Raw genomic sequence first — 24,266 nt, 5'->3', positions numbered from 1 at the left:
ATTTACTGTTCCTGGGAATAACTGGGTTATTTGTACTGTTATGTCTGGGTATAACAAACGGTTCTGCGAACTGGAAATATTTTAAGAACCGGTTCTAGCGAACCGGTGCGAACCGGCTGAATAGCACCACTGAGGATACCTCAAACTGATAGCTACAATGGACTGATATCGTGAAGCCCATCTGATTGGATTGAGCTTTTTCGAAGTGACATTTTACTATCCTATCAATGATGACAAAATATCCCACTTATTTATACTTTGATCATAAAATATATACAAATCCTGGATAAGTAACTGTAACTTGTGAAGTAACTGGTAACTTCTTTTATACCTTTGATGACATCATTAATGACAAGGTTTAGGTTACGTACCGTGAAGTGAATACATGTAGCTCGTTCCTCAAATTCTTGAAGCCTCTTCTGAAGACCTGAGTAAGCAATACTCATCACAGCAGCGCCATCATATCCCTGCCCTCTGCAGTTTTTCACAGGCAATCCCAATTTCTCCAAAGGGCTTAACACTAGAGTTGCAAGTCCGGATTTGCAATACAGTTGGGTTTCTTACATGTAAAAATCCTAAATGCACTTCTAATATCATTCTTGTTCAAGTGTTTTAAAAATTAGTATTTACAGGCAAGGTGCAGGGAGACTTTTAAAAGCCCTTGGGCACCTTAAGGTCCGCCCCCCACACCGCGGGGTCTTGCAATGACCCACCACTTACTATGACCCACTCTGACCTACGACCGCACCATGACCCATTCTGACCCTCCAAAACCAATCGTCATCAACTCTGACCCATGATCCACGTCCTCCTCTCCACTGACTAAAGAGTTTACACTTGTAATAAAACAAGGCTGTGAAATTACCACTAATCGGAGTTTGAATTTCTACGGCCGATCACTCAAATACCGCTCTGTTACAATACTGGTGGATCTGGCCTTTACGATATAAAATGGTAAAGTGTTTGTCATGGACCATATTACGGTGAATTTCAATTTAATTATCATATATAATTATTTCCTGGTTGAATTACAGATACTTTTCAATGGAAAATAGGATGAAATTTAACAGTCTCAAATCAAGGCAAAGTAGACCAACGGGAAAAGAAAAGTGTAAAATTCGACTGTGTCTTGAAAGTCAAGTAGTAATCCTATTTCTATTATTAAAATTACAAATATCAATACCCAAAAGTGCCCAAAGTTCTTTTTTCACTCATCTCAGGTAAGTAAATAGAAACAAATGAAAAGAGAAGAAAAATAGAGACGTTGAAAGTGAAACGTAGAAAAAAATCATCATTTTTCAGAAGATGCTGCCCAGGTCCGTATCCAGGGGGTCTAGGGGAGCCAGGCCCCTCCTAAATTTTTACTGGCCTCTCCTAAAATTTTCACCGCAGGCTTACAAGTGAACTATAATATGATGGTGAACTGTAATGTGGTTGGATCGGGCCCCCAAAACTTCGACCGGCCACCCCCTAAATTTTTGGGCTGGCTACGGGCCTGCTGTCTATAATGGAGTAAGCAGAGTGGGTCGGTGAGTTGTAGTGGGTAAGAGTGGTTAAATGGATCAGAACGGGTCATGGTAGGCCCCACGACCCACTAACCCACACATAAATCTAGACCGACTTGACTCACGACCCATTCCATCTTTGGCCTTAAGTGCTTGACTTTGAGATATTAAACTATTAATTTCATTTCAGTTTCTCCCTCGTGACTATATAGTTAGCGTATGCTCTTTTGTTGGGGAAAGCCCTAGTTCGATTTCCGGTTAAAGATCTTATGTAGTTCAGACCAAATGGTGTCGATTTCTATATAACTTTGGGGGAATAGTATTGAGGTATGTATGTTTCGTAGTCAGACATTCAAAGATCTTATGGAATGCATGCAAACTTTGTGGGAGAGATACGGGTTTCCTCCCCCTGTCCTCTAGAATCGGAAACAATATTCGGAAATAAAATGAAATAGAATCGTTAAGTTTTACGTCCCGCATTTATGCCAGCTAAGCTAAAAGAGACGGTGATGATGAGAATGGAATGAATAAAGTGGGAGGAAATGGTAGAAGCCCGAGAAAATCCCCGTATATGGTGTTTGTCCATCACAGGGCTGACTTTGTGTGAGCTGGGATCGAACCAAGGACCCCCATGCACCAGAGGTGAACTCTCTACCACTGAGTCACCGCGGCCCGGCGACCGTGTTCGGATGCCATTTCTCCCTAGGTGGTGAAAGGAACGCACAAGTCTTAAAGCAAACGACTAATCGATCCACTGTTGCAAGCCTATGTCAGTGCAATGCTATTTTGTTAGTTCCAGTAATTTGAGCGATTCGAACATGAAGTTATTTCGGCCGGAATATAGTTGCAAATAAATAAATAAATAAAAGCTTACTTTGCATTCCAGGTGCGAACCCAGAATTTTTTATTGGGAGGCGTCCAATACTATAAGCCTATACGTCTATGTAGTGTTCAACGGGACTTAATCTGCACCCGGAGAAATAATAAGTAATACAGTAGTAAAATAATTTCACCTATATTTTCAGAAAATAGAGATATAACTAGATTGCTTTTATAAGAGAAAAAGGACAGATGAAGTGTAAGATCAAATTTTCATGCTGATTACATCAATCATTTCCCTGTTAAACAAATCTAGTTTTATTGAGAGTGTACAAATGTATGTTAAACTAGGATCAAAGCCGTGCCGTGGAAAATCAGGGCCCGGGGCGAGAGTATACGACGGCGCCCCATACATATATTCCAAGCAATTTTCCCTATCTTTTTTCCTTTTTTCTCCCGAATTTTTCCCCCCCTTACTTCGGCACCCGGGGCCGTCGCCCCGCTCGCTCCCCCCCCCCCCCACGGCACGGCCCTGGCTAGGATTTTTTAAAAAGGGGATTCCGGACTCTGTGTGTGCGTTCCTGTCGCTTTCCTTTAACCTTCTTAAGGTATGACAATCACACGCATTGACAGAAAAGGTGAGTAGATTAAAGTCGTAGTTTCCTGCATAATCCTCGGAGCAATTATCTCAGTTCTTTGTCGAGGTTTTGAGAAATGAAATCTGATACATTTGGAAGACATATAAATATGAAAAAGAAAGAAGAAAAACATTACGTGGTTCAAAATGAATATCGGATTTAGGTAATGCATTGGAAATCATCAAAACAATCCAATTTGTTCATTGCCATGAGCGGTGACGTTGTGTGTGACGAAAGTAACGTAAACTGTTTTATTTATGTGTCGTAAATCCAGGCAGTGGACGCCTGATCGTTGGCACTCGTGTGTTGGTGGCTATTTTTGCCCAAAGCTCTGACCCTAGGCGGAGGGAGGCAGAGTACAGACAGACAAACACACACTCATACACACACACACACACACGCGCACAGGTAGGAAACACAAACTGCATTTTGTTTTTTGCTGGAAGAGAGACAGGAACGTGACTGTTACATAAGGTGAGTTAGTGCTGACAGTTATGCCTAATAGAGGGAGAAGACTCAGCCATGATCAAACATGTTGGATTGAGCAGGACGAGGAAGAACCTTTGAGGGCTCTACGGTAAGTGGCATCAGCTGCATCTCAGCGACAACATATGATTAACGACGTTTCCTGAAAACATCCGAGGAATACCTAGTTTGTTCTAATGTCACAGATGACCCCTTTTGCGTAAGTAGCACCAATTATTATAGTCGATTCTCTTCAATCAATAAGTACTTTAAAATGTATGATATTTTGTGTCCTGTCAATTTTTTTTTTCTCTCTCGAAAGCTTTTCAGCAGCACCAAGAACAATATGAAATGTTGTTGTCTGTGAAATTCGAACTACAGTAATGTGCTCTCCCACTGGGAATCGAACCCAAAATCTCATGCACTACACGCGTGCATCCTAGCCACTAGACCAACGGAACGATATATTGTTAATTTGTTATAGCCGAGTAGTTATAGCATGTTCTCTCTAGTTCAACTCACTGCGAGGGGAACGCGGAGGCTCAGTGATAGAACGTTCACGTCTGGTGTATGGGGTCCTTGGTTCGATCCCAGCTCGTGCAAAATGAACCTTATGGTGGACAAACACCGTGTGCGTGAGGTTTTTCGTTGTTCTCTCGTTTTCTCCCTCTTTCTTGGTTTCACCATTTCATTCATTTCACATCATTACCGTATTCTTTAACCTAGCCGGCATAATAGTGGGACGTAAAACTTAAAGATTTCGTTTTTTCTCGGTGAGGGCACAAGATTTTCCCTTTTATATTATTATTATTATTATTATGCCCGCTCTTCGCATGGACTGGATAGGATGAAACATGCAGCACCATGGGCGGCGATTAGGGGGAGCAAGAGGGGGCAGTTGCCCCCCCCCACTTTTTTGAAGTGACGCCCTAATTTATATAGTTTTATTTGGAAATGTAAACAGGGTATTCACACAATTTGGAGGGGAAAAAAACGACTTTTCCCTGACTTTCCATGACGAAAGTTCCAGATTTTCCTGATCCGTGAATAACTTAAAAATATAGAAAAAAGAAAGAAACCCCAGCATCTACACTCCCAATAGTTGGCCTTGTTCTCTTCCGCTTCTGTTTCTTTCTTTTTTCAATTTTCTTTCCAAACGAATGTAAATTTACAAACATATGCATTAGGCCGATATTGATTAGGCCTACATATTACACAAATTGTAAAGTTATAAACGAAAGTGTGCAGTATACAGAGTACTTAAGATACGGAAAAAATACACATTATAATACCAATTACAACATTATAATATTGCCTATAGTAATAAACAGTTCAAACATGTTTATTAAAAAAAAAAAAAACACACATACACACACATAACGTAACATACTTTTGCTGGGCAGTTGTTAAATGCAATCCATTTAGAAATTTGTTTTCATCCTTTCTCGCATAGTTTTCTTCTCATTGATCTGAATATCCTTCTTGTTGTCTCCGCATTTTAATTTTCTTTTTTTCTTCCTCCAACACCTTTAGTTGTTGCTGAATCTTCCGTTTCTCCCTCCTGTTCTCGTCTCCAGCATTTATTTTTCTTTTCTTTTCCAAATACACCTGATATTGTCTCATTGAACTCCTAATTGAATTTGTCATACCTATTGTAATTATTAATCCTGATGGTCCACCTATTCTCATCACAGAATCATATATGATCCGTTGAGCCACAAGAGATTCTTCTTGTAAGTTCTCAACAATGAGAATTTTATTTATTGTGAAACCACTTTCAAAAAATGCGTTTCCGTGAAAGAAGATAAAACACAATTTCATAACTGACCATAAGTCAGCGAAGTTCTTCCCATTTCCTAAGACTAAGTAAAAAAAAACTCATCAAGTCCAATACAATCTCTGTCATTGGCTATGAATTCACTCGAGTGTTCCTTAAATTCTTCCGTGTCTGAGCTTTCACTGTGAGCTGGAGATACTATTTCTTCACGTTCTCAGCCACCTGTCCAGACATCCTCTTGGCACCGTGCAATTCTTCTAGAACAGCGTCTACCCTTTTGAGCAAATATGCCAGGATGCAGTTAGATGTGTTTCTCGCAGGAAATTAGTTTCAACAACTACATCAGAGAACACTGTCTCCCTCAATATCATCATTGAGGACACTACATTTTGCATCCAGTAACAGTAAAGAAATCAACCTTATTTTATAAATTCAGTAATTGAACAGTGGACCAAAATAGATTTTTCCCTGAATTTCCCAGACCAATCTGCCATTTCCCTGACTTCACCTGATACATTTTTACTTCCCTGACCTTTCCCTGACTTTCACCTATTTTCCAGAATGTGGACACCCTGGTAAAGGTTTTGTATGTATTACTGTTTCATAGAAAAAATGGTGCCATATATTTGCCGTTGCGTGAGTACGTATTGGTTATTTGTCTTTGCGTGGAGTTAAGAAAACTACAGGAATTGCGTTTTAATTGCAATTCAAAGCAATTAATATTGCAATTGCATATTTCTTTAAATGTCATAGCATATGCTTGCAGTACTTACTGTATTTCATTTTCTAAGAGTAAAAACATTCATTTAATGGCATGCGTGGAATTAAAAAGTATAAGTTGTTCATTAATTCCTAGTTTCAATATAACTTCTACAAAACAAGCGTCATTATTCATTACTATGATTAATATTGTTCCTTCTATTTATTTGTTTTGTAAATTTATTAAATAATCTAATCACACAATTTTCCAGACAGAATTTTAAGATGTTCATGAGCAAAAACTCAAATCTCTTCTTACACTTTCGTTGTTTAAGAGTATAAAGGGTTCATATCTACCTGTATTGCTCTTATGAATTTACTTAATAAAATAGAAATACGATATGCGGTATTTTAAGTGAAAAAGATAGTATCCTATTAGTTATACAACCTTTCATCAAACAGTGTTAGAAACAATCAGGAAATCTAACATTGATATACAATTGTTCAGATCATGTCTTGCCCCCCCACTTCTAACGTCCAACCGCCGCCACTGTGCAGCACAGTAGAAAATGAAATGAAATCTTTGAATTTTACGTCCCACGGTTATGCCGGTTAGGCTAAAGGAGACGGTGATTATGAGAGATGAGTGAAATGGTGGAATGAAGAAAGTGGGAGGAAACGGAAGAACCCCGAGAAAACCCACGAGCACGGTGTTTGTCCACCACAAAGTTCACTTGGCGGGGGCTGGGATCGAACCCGGGACCCCAAGCACCAGAGGTGAACGCTCTATCACTGAGCCACCGCGCCCCCCTGCAGCACAGTAGAGTAGTATGGGTTGTCTAACTTGAGAAATTTCAGAGATACAGGCTAAATCAGTGCTATTCAACCTTTTTTTTTCTCGCGTACCCCTAAACATAGTTCGCCATCCATTGTGTATCTCTGAAGCTGATTAAAAGCAAATTAAATCGAAATTAACTTATTAAACTAAACACACGTGTTCTATTGATTAAAAAAAAGGGGGGGGGGCAAATAGAGACTAAACAAAAAGACAATCAGTGTGCCAATCAAAAGATTATTTACAGGGGAATAAAGTGTATATCCGAAAAAATAACATGGAAAATTTCAGAACATATGGAAGACATCTAGTTGTACTGAGAAGGATTTTTCCCTCATCCTCCCTGATAATTCGTACACTGAGAACAATATTAAAAATTCAAAAACTAAAAGTAACTTTAGAACTAACATGTTAATGAGATGACTGAGCTCGTTTCCGGGACGCCAACTCCTCGACTCTCGGTTGAATCTTCGAGAATGCGAGAATCAGAACTGATTCTGGATTCAAACAATTTCTGTGCTTCGTTTTTATTGATGTTAATGCAGAGAAACCCTGTTCACACAAATATGTTGATGGAAATGGAAGAAGTTGTGAGATAGCACTGTCACTAATTTCATTGTAATCTTTTCGAGCATAAATGCAAAAGTCACAAATTAACAAGTTATCGGATTTCATTTGCAGTGAACTGTCAACAGACATTTCCAGCAGACCCCAGAAGCAGCATTACGTATTCCTAGAAACATCTTTGCGTACCCCGGTTGAATACCATTGGGCTAAATAGTCGTGAGTTTAACAAGAGTGTGGGGCGTAAGAAAAACATTCATTTTCATACTTAATGGTGTACTTAGAAAATAAGTAAGTAAATAATTTACATAAAATTTACTTCATACTATAACCTTTAAAAAAATAGAAAAAAAAGGTAATCCTGGCAGTAGATAGATACCTAGGACCATATGCAGAGTCGTTTTGACGTATGATTTGCGTCATACTAAAGGCCTGACTACTGCAAGAAACATGTTAGTCGAATTCTTTAGTATGGCACTAATCATGCATCAGAACGATTCTCCATAAGGCTCCTACTGTTTATTTCCTACACGTGACATCGTTTTCCTTTAACTAGCATTCGGAAACACGCTGCCAGCACTAGCAATCTTCAGAATGCTTGTTAACTACATAGATCTCACTTGGGACCTATTCTTCTCCAAAAGTTGTTCACACTGATGTGTTTCACCGAATGTGGAAATCACGTTATGATGTAGTTTTGCGGGTTTCTGAGAAGTAGGCAAGTAGAATAATCGGCATCCATAGTCCATTTTTGACCTTGAAAGTACTTACACTTTTGGTACATAATGTCGTTGAAGTAATGAATATTGTAATTACTCTAAGTACTCTCATTGAAGTACAAAGGTTCAATTGCAATTAAATTATTACGGCTTTCTTTTTACCGGTACTTTAGGTACAATAACTGACATGTAATTATGCTGTACCGGACTGTAGTTTCATTATTTTGCCTACGTAATAACGACCTACATATTTTTTGTTCACTTTTTTTTTATATGCGTTCCTTTGTAGAGCATGTTAAAGTGACAGGATGAATTATTTTTTGATAAAGGTTTAAATAGGAAATTGAACGAAATGGTTGGCTGTGCTTGTACTTTATGTTGATTAATTATTTTCGTGTACTTTGTAACATTTTGAATGTCTAAACAGAGCTCGCCCATATATAGTGATAAGTAAATGCATTTATAATGAGGGTGTGACATTAGATGAATTGAATCGGCAGACTTTGTAGTGCTTTGAATTATAGCGAAAAATGTAAAGAAAACAACATTAGTTACTGAAAATAAATTGTTTTGGGTTTAAATGAGAAAATAATGTTAATTTAGTTCTGGGTAGGGTGGACATTTTAATATAAAGGAAGTAATTAATAATGTAAAGAATTCACGCGTGGTTCTTGAAGTGTATAATTAATGTCAACCGTTTGATTTTGAAAGACTTTTTTTTGAAACGGAAACGCAATCCTTTAAAGATTAATTGTTTGGGGAAACAACAGGCAAACAAAACTGCAACCCGGCAGGTTTAGGACGCGACAGGAAAATTAATTCAGAACGACAAGGGTTCTTTAAGAAAAGAGACCGCCATCTGTTTTAACATAAGTGCCCGCAGGGGAGGTTGGGCGACACAGAGGATGTAATATATGAGTTATGGAGAGTGAGGTTCTAGAATTTGGTAGAACTTTCTGGATTTATTTTTGTTGGTATACAAACTTTGATGCAAATCAAGTGGTTACATTTGAAGAAATAAAAGCACGATGCGTTTGAGTTGGTGAATTGTATTTTATAGAAGTTAACAGAGAAGAAGAATTTATCTGTAAGTACTGGCTTTGTTTTTTTCTTGTTTTATGTTTATGTTTTCTTTTTTTCGTATGAGAAGGGACATTGGAAATGAAATACACGCAAAACATTTGTAATTGTTGGGAGTATAAGGGGGACGGAAGTGTTTGTTTTTATCGGGAATTGATTGCGGATTTTCCGGCATCGAAAATCATATGACTCGATGTACTTATATGTAATTATAAATTAACTAAGGTGTAGTGTAATGTAATATGGAGGCTACAGGGATTTAATATTGGTCATTGCACTTGGATTTGAACCAGGGCCCTCCCACGTGGAAAACCGTACGCTAAAATTTTTTTTGTTCGATGAAGTTTATTACTTATATGGCACTAAAATTGAACACAATCTGTGACTTGCCGGGAATCGAATTATGATCTTCCGCGCCGAAAGCCAAACACAATAAACAAATAGCAAGGGATTTTGGATTGTTTGGACCTCTCCGTTAGGACGAGGCGTAGTTATTATTTTACATATTAAAAGAATAGTTGTATAGACACACAAACGGACACATTTTATAATAAATATGCGATTATTTTCTTGTTCATAGGACCATAGCATATCTTCAGAATATAAGAAGTTAGTGTTACATGAAAAGACCATTAAATGATGTGTGAAACTGATTACTTATGTAATATGGTATTAATTTTTATTATTTTTGTGTGTGGTATTAACATTTACAGTAGGGGAAAGGAACTGGGTAGCCTACATCTGCTTTGAGTTTTGCTTATTTTTATCTTTAGTACTATTGAACTGAACATAAGTTTGAATTTCGGTGACGAATAATATTTTTATAATTGTTAGCATATGTCAGTGGTTTCCAACCTTTTTCATTTTGAGGCGCATTTGGAAAAAATGTTGTTTGTAAAATGCAGGAGCTGAATAAAACCTTGGTATGTGATACTTTTGTAATCATTTTATGAGAAAATTTAGATTTTTTCTTATTGTTCCTTGATGGTACAAATAATCGTATTTGATTTGAAGTTTAGCGTCCCTTTTTAGCACCATAGTTATGTGGGACATGGTCCTACTGATTAACGTTGAATTAGAATCCTTCAGCTTCCGCAAGGAATTCAATCCCCACGCCAAAGGCGCGTACGCTAACCACGTAGCCACAAAGAAGATTTATTCGTGTTTGAAACAGTTACATGAACTAAAATACGGTATATAGTTAATTTCTTTTGGTAAGCTTCGTGTTTTATATTATATATTCACCTCGTGATTTACAGCGGTCCTAAACTAATAGATAGGAGTTTTGTGTTGTAAATGAGAGGAGAGTATTTGAAAATGTTATTTAGCTCAAAGTTGCGTCTCAGTTTCATTAATTGAATGCCGGACAAGCGCCTTTTGTAGGTATAGAGCATATGATTTTTTACTTTAACGTTTTAGGCTTACACTTCCTTGTTATGAAAGATGGGAAACTAGTTTAAAAAAGTAAAACGATTATTATGGTTTATATGAAAAAAGCACTGTGAATCAAACTTGGACCTACGTGTACGAAAAGCGCCCTGCTAGCCATTAAATTATCGGAATATATTAGACAGTATGGAGAACAAGAATTAGTACCAAGAATGTAATTTTACGTGCGTATGTGACATACACGCTGGGACGTTTTTATACTAACATTATCAGTGAGATTATTTTGTTTTGCTAATATTATATATCTAGGGTTTAGGGTAAAGTAGACGGATAAAAGCGAATACTTATAAGTAATTTATGAAGGGAAGAAATAATAGTGGTAGAGGGAAACAGACATAATGTTTCTTTGGATGAAAGGAAGACATTTCGTATGAGACATAACCATACTATTTTATTGAGGCATTAGGTCACAGATATTTTAGATCAAGAATTTTTAGATGGGGATAATGTAAAAGTAATTAGAACATGATACGATACTAGTTAACGAAGAATCTTCTTTATTGAAATTCTGTGTATGAAATTAGTACACAGTACTAATACTGCGTACTGCAGTGTGCTAAGATGAACCGAGAATAATAAGTTGTCTAATATTAATCACGTTGATTGCATGGTTTAAAGACACTTTTTAAATATAGAAAACATATTTGTTTCTCGCCGAGCGACTTTGTATGAGAAGTGACTAGTAAGAGGAGATATATATGTAATAACAGGTAGTGTACGTTAGGGACAACTTGTAGTCATCTAATCAAGGTAGGTAGCGACACTTGTTGTTACGGAATATAAGAGATAAACGTTTATTCGGCAGTGCAGGTAACGGCATCTAATAGTGTGATTAATGTACTTATTATTGGAATTAGCCTTATATACTGATTATAGTATTTAAGTTTATGACAAGATTTATTAGCTTTGAAATTTTGTAGGTCCGCAAATTTCCTGTACACTAGTGCCATGTTTGCCGTCAGATACGAGGCAGCTCAGATAATAACAACAATTGACTTAACCGACCTATTAGGAATTACCGTGACTGAGTTACTGAGACGCCTTGCTGTTACAATAAGGATAGTAGTTTTAATTCGGTAACAATATCTACTGTATAAAAACAAGCAAATGAAAAGTGGCTTGTTTTAAGATAGCACTGGATAAAGCATACCCTTTAACTGGCCTACACACCGTCTGCATGATGTAACTAGCTCTATTAAGAGTTAGGATGGGTTGCATTTTAGATATAATGAAAGCTTTACGCAGTATACTTGACATTTATGCTACGTAAAAATAACGTATTTTTAAATAATGTTTCATAAGTTTCTTTTTTGGAAGTTTGTGATTTCTGTGACAAAAAATTGCATTAGGAAGTGTGCTGCAATCTATTTTGTATTTATATAATTATTACTATAATTATATTTTCTATACTTTAAACAAAATCGAGACTTAGCCCTAATAAATGACTGCTTAATATTTTTAGCAAAACATATTGCATTCAAATTGTTTTGTTTGAAATATAATTGTGTTCTTATATTTGATATTGAGGAATTTCCGGCTATACTATGATCGTAAGACTTCTAAGAAGGAAGTGAAGAACAGCAAGCGAAACGAAAATGGCCCTAACTGTGTGTAAATCAGCAATTCACAACTTTTAATGCAAGTTGGCTACTAGTATGTAACTGACAGATTGTTAGATTCTTGCAGATGCTCGCTTGCTGCTAACTTAGAGATCAGATAACTTTTTAAAGTTTCGCAAGTCTAGTGCAAGTGAAGCGCAAACTTATGCTATGTAGGATGTGACATACTCTGCAATGAAGCAGAAACAGAACTGGTGGGTCACATACCTAGAACAGATAGAAGATGGACGAGAAATAACATACATTGGATTTTCTAGAGACAAGAAACGATGTACATAGAAGACAATCGAATACAAAATGTATAGATATAACCTGCCGTTTAGCAGAAACTGTACAAATGGAAAAGATCAGCTGATGGAAACATGTAGAAGAAAATGATGGAGACCTTCGTTCAGGAGATGATTTATATCATTTGAATACATAGGAAAGTTACACTTTTATATTTAAGCTGAACGTTACAATTTTTTCTACAGCGACAGGAAAATGATCTAGCAGTTGGCAACACTGAAAAAACGTTAGAAGCACAGACGGTGGATGATTTAAATTATTTATTTTTACGTCCTAATAGTTTTTTAGTTTCACATACATTAATTGTATTTTCGTTTCTTTATTATAAACATGAACATGCAAAGCATTTTGTTTATACAGTTACTTTTAATTATTTGATATTGTACTGATTGGTATATTATTTCAATTACTAGAAGATAGTTGAAAAGTTTTGTGTAGCTAGACGACTATGGAAACCTTAGAGTATTGTGATATGAGCATGTTTAAAGTTACAGAAGAAGGGTGAAACAGAATCATGATGGAAAGTTGTAAAAGGAGAATGTGTAAGGAAATAAGAGATTTGTGAATTTAGAGAGACAATTGAAATCATATTTAGTTATTAAACTAAAATATTTGATAAAGATTTTTAAAATTTTCTATAATTTTATTTGACATATCCAGTTAAAAATGCGCACGCTATTCACAAGTAATGTAGTTAGACACGTATTTGAAGACATTTAGTGGTATTTTGATACATTTTTAAAGATATGCCTGAATATTATTTTTAACGATATATAATTGTTTTGACTATATAGCTGAAAAGTAATCATACTGATATGTATTTTGGCTATATGTTTTGTTTTCCAAGGTCCTAATACGTGATATAAGCTATTCAGCATTTATGAACTTATTTTGTTCATCCACTACTAAATTACATCCATCAGTTGCACATTTAAATCAGTAATTTTTTTACTTATGAACCAACTAGTTATTACTGTGAAGACTACGTTACATCATAATAAATTATAATTGAGCAAATCAATTATTTCTAAGTCTTTAGCAGTGGAGGTTTAGATGTTAACTATCTCAATTGTTCAAAATTGGATTCCAATTGTAAGTGCACTTGTTATGATTACTTTTTTGATATTTTAGTTTCATATTTAAGTATAAAGTTTGTTTGTTTATTATCTATATAAGTAAATGTTTGTATTCATACTATTTAAAAGTTCCTATAATACATTTTCAATGAAAGGAAAATTTTCTGCATCTTAGTTTATCCGAAGAAACAATATGTAGTGTATTCCCCTGCAAGAGAAATGTTTCTGAAATTCAGTTTAACAGAAAAAGTTGGTAAAAAAAATATGTTAATAAAAATTTTAGTGCAAAAGTTAATGTATATTGTAACCAAAACGTTTCTACATTTTTAGTTTCTCAGAAGTTAGAAAAAAAAATGTAGTGTCAATTTTCTGCAAGAAAAGTTTCTGAAATACAGTTTAACAGAAAAAGTTGGTAACAAGATATGTTAATAAAAATTTTTAGTGCAAAAAGTTAATGTTAACGCTGTAACAACAAACATTCTGCATTCTAGTTTATCAGAATCGTTAGAAACAATATGTGGTGTAATTGTCTGCAAGAAAAGTTTCTGAAATACATTTTAACAAAAAGTTTGTAACAAAATTTATCTGTATAGTGTTGTAACAATAAACATTCTGCATTTTAGTTTATCCGAAGAAACAATATGTAGTGTAATTTTCTGCAAGAAAAGTTTTTTGGAACTTCGTTTAACAAAAGAGTTAGTAACATAATGTTAGTAAAACACTTTTAGTGCAAAAGTTAATGTTTAATGTTCTAACAATAAACATTCTGCATTCTAGTTTATCAGTAACGTTAGAAACAATATGTGGTGTAATTGTCTGCAAAAAAATTTTTCTGGAACTTCGTTTAACAAAACAGTTTGTAACATAATGTTGGTAAAACACTTTAATGCAAAAATTAATGTTTAATGTTGTAACAATAAAAATTCTTAATTCTAGTATATAAGACTCATGCCAGAATAAGAGTTTTCGCTTTGCTCTCAAGTCAGAGAAAGAAGAAACTCGTATCCACGAAGTGAAATTTCTCGAGTTGCTACTCGCCAAATTTCACAAGTTTCGTGTTTCACAAGGGGAATACACTACATATTGTTTCTTCGGATAAACTAAGATGCAGAAAATTTTCCTTTCATTGAAAATGTATTATAGGAACTTTTAAATAGTATGAATACAAACATTTACTTATATAGATAATAAATAAACAAACTTTATACTTAAATATGAAACTAAAATATCAAAAAAGTAATCATAACAAGTGCACTTACAATTGGAATCCAATTTTGAACAATTGAGATAGTTAACATCTAAACCTCCACTGCTAAAGACTTAGAAATAATTGATTTGCTCAATTATAATTTATTATGATGTAACGTAGTCTTCACAGTAATAACTAGTTGGTTCATAAGTAAAAAAATTACTGATTTAAATGTGCAACTGATGGATGTAATTTAGTAGTGGATGAACAAAATAAGTTCATAAATGCTGAATAGCTTATATCACGTATTAGGACCTTGGGAAACAAAACATATAGCCAAAATACATATCAGTATGATTACTTTTCAGCTATATAGTCAAAACAATTATATATCGTTAAAAATAATATTCAGGCATATCTTTAAAAATGTATCAAAATACCACTAAATGTCTTCAAATACGTGTCTAACTACATTACTTGTGAATAGCGTGCGCATTTTTAACTGGATATGTCAAATAAAATTATAGAAAATTTTAAAAATCTTTATCAAATATTTTAGTTTAATAACTAAATATGATTTCAATTGTCTCTCTAAATTCACAAATCTCTTATTTCCTTACACATTCTCCTTTTACAACTTTCCATCATGATTCTGTTTCACCCTTCTTCTGTAACTTTAAACATGCTCATATCACAATACTCTAAGGTTTCCATAGTCGTCTAGCTACACAAAACTTTTCAACTATCTTCTAGTAATTGACATAATATACCAATCAGTACAATATCAAATAATTAAAACTAACTGTATAAACAAAATGCTTTGCATGTTCATGTTTATAATAAAGAAACGAAAATACAATTAATGTATGTGAAACTAAAAAACTATTAGGACGTAAAAATAAATAATTTAAATCATCCACCGTCTGTGCTTCTAACGTTTTTTCAGTGTTGCCAACTGCTAGATCATTTTCCTGTCGCTGTAGAAAAAATTGTAACGTTCAGCTTAAATATAAAAGTGTAACTTTCCTATGTATTCAAATGATATAAATCATCTCCTGAACGAAGGTCTCCATCATTTTCTTCTACATGTTTCCATCAGCTGATCTTTTCCATTTGTACAGTTTCTGCTAAACGGCAGGTTATATCTATACATTTTGTATTCGATTGTCTTCTATGTACATCGTTTCTTGTCTCTAGAAAATCCAATGTATGTTATTTCTCGTCCATCTTCTATCTGTTCTAGGTATGTGACCCACCAGTTCTGTTTCTGCTTCATTGCAGAGTATGTCACATCCTACATAGCATAAGTTTGCGCTTCACTTGCACTAGACTTGCGAAACTTTAAAAAGTTATCTGATCTCTAAGTTAGCAGCAAGCGAGCATCTGCAAGAATCTAACAATCTGTCAGTTACATACTAGTAGCCAACTTGCATTAAAAGTTGTGAATTGCTGATTTACACACAGTTAGGGCCATTTTCGTTTCGCTTGCTGTTCTTCACTTCCTTCTTAGAAGTCTTACGATCATAGTATAGCCGGAAATTCCTCAATATCAAATATAAGAACACAATTATATTTCAAACAAAACAATTTGAATGCAATATGTTTTGCTAAAAATATTAAGCAGTCATTTATTAGGGCTAAGTCTCGATTTTGTTTAAAGTATAGAAAATATAATTATAGTAATAATTATATAAATACAAAATAGATTGCAGCACACTTCCTAATGCAATTTTTTGTCACAGAAATCACAAACTTCCAAAAAAGAAACTTATGAAACATTATTTAAAAATACGTTATTTTTACGTAGCATAAATGTCAAGTATACTGCGTAAAGCTTTCATTATATCTAAAATGCAACCCATCCTAACTCTTAATAGAGCTAGTTACATCATGCAGACGGTGTGTAGGCCAGTTAAAGGGTATGCTTTATCCAGTGCTATCTTAAAACAAGCCACTTTTCATTTGCTTGTTTTTATACAGTAGATATTGTTACCGAATTAAAACTACTATCCTTATTGTAACAGCAAGGCGTCTCAGTAACTCAGTCACGGTAATTCCTAATAGGTCGGTTAAGTCAATTGTTGTTATTATCTGAGCTGCCTCGTATCTGACGGCAAACATGGCACTAGTGTACAGGAAATTTGCGGACCTACAAAATTTCAAAGCTAATAAATCTTGTCATAAACTTAAATACTATAATCAGTATATAAGGCTAATTCCAATAATAAGTACATTAATCACACTATTAGATGCCGTTACCTGCACTGCCGAATAAACGTTTATCTCTTATATTCCGTAACAACAAGTGTCGCTACCTACCTTGATTAGATGACTACAAGTTGTCCCTAACGTACACTACCTGTTATTACATATATATCTCCTCTTACTAGTCACTTCTCATACAAAGTCGCTCGGCGAGAAACAAATATGTTTTCTATATTTAAAAAGTGTCTTTAAACCATGCAATCAACGTGATTAATATTAGACAACTTATTATTCTCGGTTCATCTTAGCACACTGCAGTACGCAGTATTAGTACTGTGTACTAATTTCATACACAGAATTTCAATAAAGAAGATTCTTCGTTAACTAGTATCGTATCATGTTCTAATTACTTTTACATTATCCCCATCTAAAAATTCTTGATCTAAAATATCTATGACCTAATGCCTCAATAAAATAGTATGGTTATGTCTCATACGAAATGTCTTCCTTTCATCCAAAGAAACATTATGTCTGTTTCCCTCTACCACTATTATTTCTTCCCTTCATAAATTACTTATAAGTATTCGCTTTTATCCGTCTACTTTACCCTAAACCCTAGATATATAATATTAGCAAAACAAAATAATCTCACTGATAATGTTAGTATAAAAACGTCCCAGCGTGTATGTCACATACGCACGTAAAATTACATTCTTGGTACTAATTCTTGTTCTCCATACTGTCTAATATATTCCGATAATTTAATGGCTAGCAGGGCGCTTTTCGTACACGTAGGTCCAAGTTTGATTCACAGTGCTTTTTTCATATAAACCATAATAATCGTTTTACTTTTTAAAACTAGTTTCCCATCTTTCATAACAAGGAAGTGTAAGCCTAAAACGTTAAAGTAAAAAATCATATGCTCTATACCTACAAAAGGCGCTTGTCCGGCATTCAATTAATGAAACTGAGACGCAACTTTGAGCTAAATAACATTTTCAAATACTCTCCTCTCATTTACAACACAAAACTCCTATCTATTAGTTTAGGACCGCTGTAAATCACGAGGTGAATATATAATATAAAACACGAAGCTTACCAAAAGAAATTAACTATATACCGTATTTTAGTTCATGTAACTGTTTCAAACACGAATAAATCTTCTTTGTGGCTACGTGGTTAGCGTACGCGCCTTTGGCGTGGGGATTGAATTCCCTGCGGAAGCTGAAGGATTCTAATTCAACGTTAATCAGTAGGACCATGTCCCACATAACTATGGTGCTAAAAAGGGACGCTAAACTTCAAATCAAATACGATTATTTGTACCATCAAGGAACAATAAGAAAAAATCTAAATTTTCTCATAAAATGATTACAAAAGTATCACATACCAAGGTTTTATTCAGCTCCTGCATTTTACAAACAACATTTTTTCCAAATGAGCCTCAAAATGAAAAAGGTTGGAAACCACTGACATATGCTAACAATTATAAAAATATTATTCGTCACCGAAATTCAAACTTATGTTCAGTTCAATAGTACTAAAGATAAAAATAAGCAAAACTCAAAGCAGATGTAGGCTACCCAGTTCCTTTCCCCTACTGTAAATGTTAATACCACACACAAAAATAATAAAAATTAATACCATATTACATAAGTAATCAGTTTCACACATCATTTAATGGTCTTTTCATGTAACTCTAACTTCTTATATTCTGAAGATATGCTATGGTCCTATGAACAAGAAAATAATCGCATATTTATTATAAAATGTGTCCGTTTGTGTGTCTATACAACTATTCTTTTAATATGTAAAATAATAACTACGCCTCGTCCTAACGGAGAGGTCCAAACAATCCAAAATCCCTTGCTATTTGTTTATTGTGTTTGGCTTTCGGCGCGGAAGATCATAATTCGATTCCCGGCAAGTCACAGATTGTGTTCAATTTTAGTGCCATATAAGTAAAAAACTTCATCGAACAAAAAAATTTTAGCGTACGGTTTTCCACGTGGGAGGGCCCTGGTTCAAATCCAAGTGCAATGACCAATATTAAATCCCTGTAGCCTCCATATTACATTACACTACACCTTAGTTAATTTATAATTACATATAAGTACATCGAGTCATATGATTTTCGATGCCGGAAAATCCGCAATCAATTCCCGATAAAAACAAACACTTCCGTCCCCCTTATACTCCCAACAATTACAAATGTTTTGCGTGTATTTCATTTCCAATGTCCCTTCTCATACGAAAAAAAGAAAACATAAACATAAAACAAGAAAAAAACAAAGCCAGTACTTACAGATAAATTCTTCTTCTCTGTTAACTTCTATAAAATACAATTCACCAACTCAAACGCATCGTGCTTTTATTTCTTCAAATGTAACCACTTGATTTGCATCAAAGTTTGTATACCAACAAAAATAAATCCAGAAAGTTCTACCAAATTCTAGAACCTCACTCTCCATAACTCATATATTACATCCTCTGTGTCGCCCAACCTCCCCTGCGGGCACTTATGTTAAAACAGATGGCGGTCTCTTTTCTTAAAGAACCCTTGTCGTTCTGAATTAATTTTCCTGTCGCGTCCTAAACCTGCCGGGTTGCAGTTTTGTTTGCCTGTTGTTTCCCCAAACAATTAATCTTTAAAGGATTGCGTTTCCGTTTCAAAAAAAAGTCTTTCAAAATCAAACGGTTGACATTAATTATACACTTCAAGAACCACGCGTGAATTCTTTACATTATTAATTACTTCCTTTATATTAAAATGTCCACCCTACCCAGAACTAAATTAACATTATTTTCTCATTTAAACCCAAAACAATTTATTTTCAGTAACTAATGTTGTTTTCTTTACATTTTTCGCTATAATTCAAAGCACTACAAAGTCTGCCGATTCAATTCATCTAATGTCACACCCTCATTACAAATGCATTTACTTATCACTATATATGGGCGAGCTCTGTTTAGACATTCAAAATGTTACAAAGTACACGAAAATAATTAATCAACATAAAGTACAAGCACAGCCAACCATTTCGTTCAATTTCCTATTTAAACCTTTATCAAAAAATAATTCATCCTGTCACTTTAACATGCTCTACAAAGGAACGCATATAAAAAAAAGTGAACAAAAAATATGTAGGTCGTTATTACGTAGGCAAAATAATGAAACTACAGTCCGGTACAGCATAATTACATGTCAGTTATTGTACCTAAAGTACCGGTAAAAAGAAAGCCGTTATAATTTAATTGCAATTGAACCTTTGTACTTCAATGAGAGTACTTAGAGTAATTACAATATTCATTACTTCAACGACAATATGTACCAAAAGTGTAAGTACTTTCAAGGTCAAAAATGGACTATGGATGCCGATTATTCTACTTAGGCAGGCAAGTATTTGTAAAATTCGAGGATATACAGTTCTCTGAATTTTTGCTTTAGAATTGATTCTCGCTGAATTTCTGTTAATTACATCTATAAATAAGCTTGTTTTTTCTCAATGACGGTTGAAAAAGTGACTGAAAATAAGGAGTATTCATCTTGGACAGATCGAATATTGTGTAAACTTTCTTTGAATTGAGTCTTCATACGCTGAAACTTCTCGATTTTTTTGATTTGGTTTCAGTTCAGTGTCCCTTTCAGCAGCAAAGCTATATGAGACGTGGACTTACAGGTTAACGTGTGCCTTCGCTCCACCACATGAGCTCCCGTCGGGATCGAATCCAGGTCTCCAACGCAAAAGTCGCGTAAGTTAACCGCATAGCCATATGCAAGCTTATGAAACTTCTCGAGAATTTTTTTTAAAGCAGGCTTCCTTCAACTTGTTTTGTATTTAGCAGAAGTTGCGAAGTGTGTCAAGTCTTAAGTTTTGATTCCCAGAGGGAGCTCATGTGGTTCGGATTCCACGATAATCAGTAGGTCCCGTCTCATAAAGCCTCGCTGCTGAAAGGGACGCTAAACTCAAAATCAGCTCAACTCAACTCTTAATTTTTGAACTGTTTCTTTCAGACTGCATTCGAATATTACCTCATGTTCGTAATATGAATATCGCTTTTCCTGCAGTTTCCCATTGACATCTGACAATTCATAATGTCAACAGTAAGAGAAAGATCTTGTAGTTACGAAGGATATGCCAGTAACTTATATTTTAATCTCTGATTCTCTCCTTCCCTTAAAAAATGGCCAATTTTGTCTTACAAGCTCCTAAAATTCTCGAGTTCGATATGCCTACTTTATACTTTTTGAACCTCCAGAATGTGTGACTCCCCAGTTACTTCCCTTGAGTCGAAAATCGAAAAGACAGTTTCGTTCACGAATAGATCTGATGCAGGTCTATCTTTTAACAAAATTTGGTGGTTCTAAGAGACTCCTTTTTAAGGAGAAACCAGACAATAGACACATTCACACATATTCTTTTACATGTTAATTTAGTCTTATTTATTTATTTATTTAATATTCCACAATTGTGCTCCGGGGTTAAGTTAGATGGTGTTAATTTATTCATTCATTTATTTATATAAAGTACACAGGGTTACATCCATAACATACCTTCTTGACATACATAATTAAAGGTAACATGAAGCTTAGAAGGAAAAAAAAGTAAAAACATTTTTAAAAATTAGCATTTAAGGCTAGCATGTAAATTTAATAGGGGATGATAGAAGAACAATAGAAAGAAATGAAGAGATCTTATTAAACGCTTGTAGGGACATGGGTTTAGAAGTAAATGCAGAGAAAATTAAATACATGGAAGTGCGTCGCTACCGTAATACGGCAAATTATGGATGCGTTAAAATATTAAATAATACTTTTGATAAAGTGGATACTTTCAAATATCTAGGATCAATATTAACAGATGAAAATCATATTCACGAAGAAATTAAATGTCGATTAAAGACAGGGAATTCGTGTTACTATTCGTTTCAAAATCTCTTGTCGTCGCGAATTCTGTCGAGAAATTTGAAGTTTAAAATATATAAAACGATGATCATGTCTGTTGTATGGTTGCCAAACATGGTCGCTTACTCTGAGGGAAGAACATAGACTGAAAGTTTTTGAGAACAAGATCCTGAGACGAATATTCGGACCCAAGAATGGGGAATTGCGGAAATTTCATAAGGAGGAACTACATAATTTAGACGGTTTACCAAACATTGTTAGGGTCATCAAGTCTAGCAAGCTTAGGTGGGCAGGTCATGTAGCTAGAATGGAAGAAAGTAGAAACGCTTTCAATGTCTTGACTGGAAGACCTATCGGAAAACGACCATTAGGGAGACCTAGACGCAGATGGGAGGAAAATATTAAGATGGATCTCCGAGAAATAGGACTACAAAATAGAAACTGGATCCATTTGGCTAAGGATAGAAGTCAGTGGAGAGCTTTTGTAAACGCGGCATTGAACCTCCGGATTCCATAGGCCATAGAGTTAGTTTGTTAGTTAGTTTAGTTAGTATTTAGAGTTACCCAAGTCATTATAGAATTTTCTGTAATAATAAATATACGTATGGTTTAAATTTATGACCACATGGTCTTTGATGTACTACCATGAGCAAAATAAATGACGCGTCTCTTTATTTTGAAGTTTTTTGAAAATATCTCCGTTTTCTTTATATGTTCGAAATTTCGGAAGGTTTCCCCAGCAGGAAACGTTAATAACAAGCCCGTTTTAAATATTTGTGTTAGATATTAGCTTAAAATAAATAAATTAGAAGCAAAAAACATTAAATCGACCGAAATTACGAGAATTACCAACTCTGCTAAAGTGGGAAATTTTCAAGAACTCGAGGGAATTCTACAGTTCAACACGAAGCAACGACATCTATGTCATTGAGAGAAATGCGGATTAAATCTACAAACGAAACTTTCAACGAAACATTTCTAATATGTCTTATTACATGTATTATCTGCAAACTTCAAATATATGAATCTATGCCAAGTATTAGCGTTTAGATAGAGCAAATAGTTGAAATTACCTATGGAAAAGGACGAATTGGTAGCACGATCGTAATGAAAAATCATCTTTACCGTATAACATGTTCAGTTTGCCTAAGAAAACAAATAGCTCAGTTAGTTAAAGCAACGAGTCTGTATGCCGAAGGTAGCTGGTTCGAACCCCCACAGAGGTGCAACTGTCATTTCTATTACTGTGGTTATTTTATTTATTTTTTATGTGGGAAAGAATCAAATTGTAACATATGTGTAAAACTCATGACAATACCAAAAAAGAAAAAATGTTGTCGCACTTGCATTAGTGTCTCTAATTTTTGTTTGCAAACAGTTTCGTAATTATTTTCCCTGTGCTCACTGCTCACAATATGCTCGCTGGTGTATAACGAATGCTTTCCAGTAAACGTTAATTCTAATTTGGAGATTTTTATAAAGTTTCACAATGTTTATCATTAAATAATCTTCTATCTACTTGTTTGGACATTTTGATAACAGATTTCCCTATTAAATGTTTAATTTTCCCTAGATGTTTCATTACGGAAAAGTTTTACAATGTATTTGTTTTAAATTGAAATTGTTTTGAATTTACCCCATGAGGTAAGTAGCCCGAAGGAGGAGAACTGAAGTAGCTGATATTCTACGTAAAAGCAACCTATTATAGAATGATGACGCTTCTTACCTTCAGCACATAATCTTTACATTAGAGAGTCAGAGAGAAAAATCCTGTTTTTTCCTCTCCTATGACCACCCATCTTAAACCACCTCTACATACCATGGTTCGTCTTACACAATTTCGGTGCTCCAAAGACATTCATATAATAATAATAATAATCCTGAATATGCCATACAGTGGCGGCGATTGGACGTTAAAAGTGGGGGGGCAAGACATGATCTGAATATTTGTATATCACTGTTAGTTTCCCTGGTTGTTTCCAACACTTTGTTTGACGAAAGGTTGTATAACTAATAGGATACTATCTTTTTCAGTTAAAATACCGTATATCGTATTTTTATATTTTATTAAATAAATTGACAAGAGCAACAGAAGTAGGCACTAGCCCTTTGTATTCTTAAACAACAAAGGTGTAAGAAGAGATTTGATTACTTGCTCATGAACATCTTAAAATTCTGGGGGTCGCGGTGGCTCAGTGGTAGATCGTTCACCTCTGGTGCATGGGGTTCCTGGTCCAAACCCTGCTCCCGCCAAGTGGATCTTGTGGCGGACAAACACCTTGTGCGTAGGTTTTCTCGGGCTCTCCCGTTTCCTCCCACTTTCTTCATTCCACCATTTCATTTACAGTATTTATCATCTTCACCGTCTCCTTTAGCCTAGCCGGCATAAGCGTGGGACATAAAACTCAAAACTTTCATTTCATTTCTTTCTCT

General features: G+C 34.8%; 1 protein-coding gene across 2 annotated transcripts in view; it reads left to right on the top strand.

Moving 5' to 3' along the window:
* The first annotated feature begins 3,386 nt into the window (after positions 1-3,386).
* Positions 3,387-24,266, top strand: part of LOC145674808 (chitooligosaccharidolytic beta-N-acetylglucosaminidase-like) — a 56,347-nt gene continuing 35,467 nt past the window's right edge. The window contains exon 1 of one of the 2 annotated variants that reach the window (XM_081745026.1): positions 3,387-3,539. In XM_081745026.1, coding sequence (XP_081601152.1) covers positions 3,457-3,539 — 83 coding nt within the window. In that variant the 5' untranslated portion in view covers positions 3,387-3,456. Of the gene's footprint in view, positions 3,648-24,266 lie in introns of both variants that reach the window. The other variant, XM_081745027.1, reaches the window with a different exon arrangement.

The sequence above is a fragment of the Thermobia domestica genome, chromosome 18, assembly GCF_964235325.1.
Source record: "Thermobia domestica chromosome 18, izTheDome1.hap1.1, whole genome shotgun sequence".
NCBI classification, from domain to species: Eukaryota; Metazoa; Arthropoda; class Insecta; order Zygentoma; family Lepismatidae; genus Thermobia; species Thermobia domestica.
Note: the sequence above shows the minus strand (reverse complement) of the source record. Positions and strands in the feature narration are given on the sequence as shown.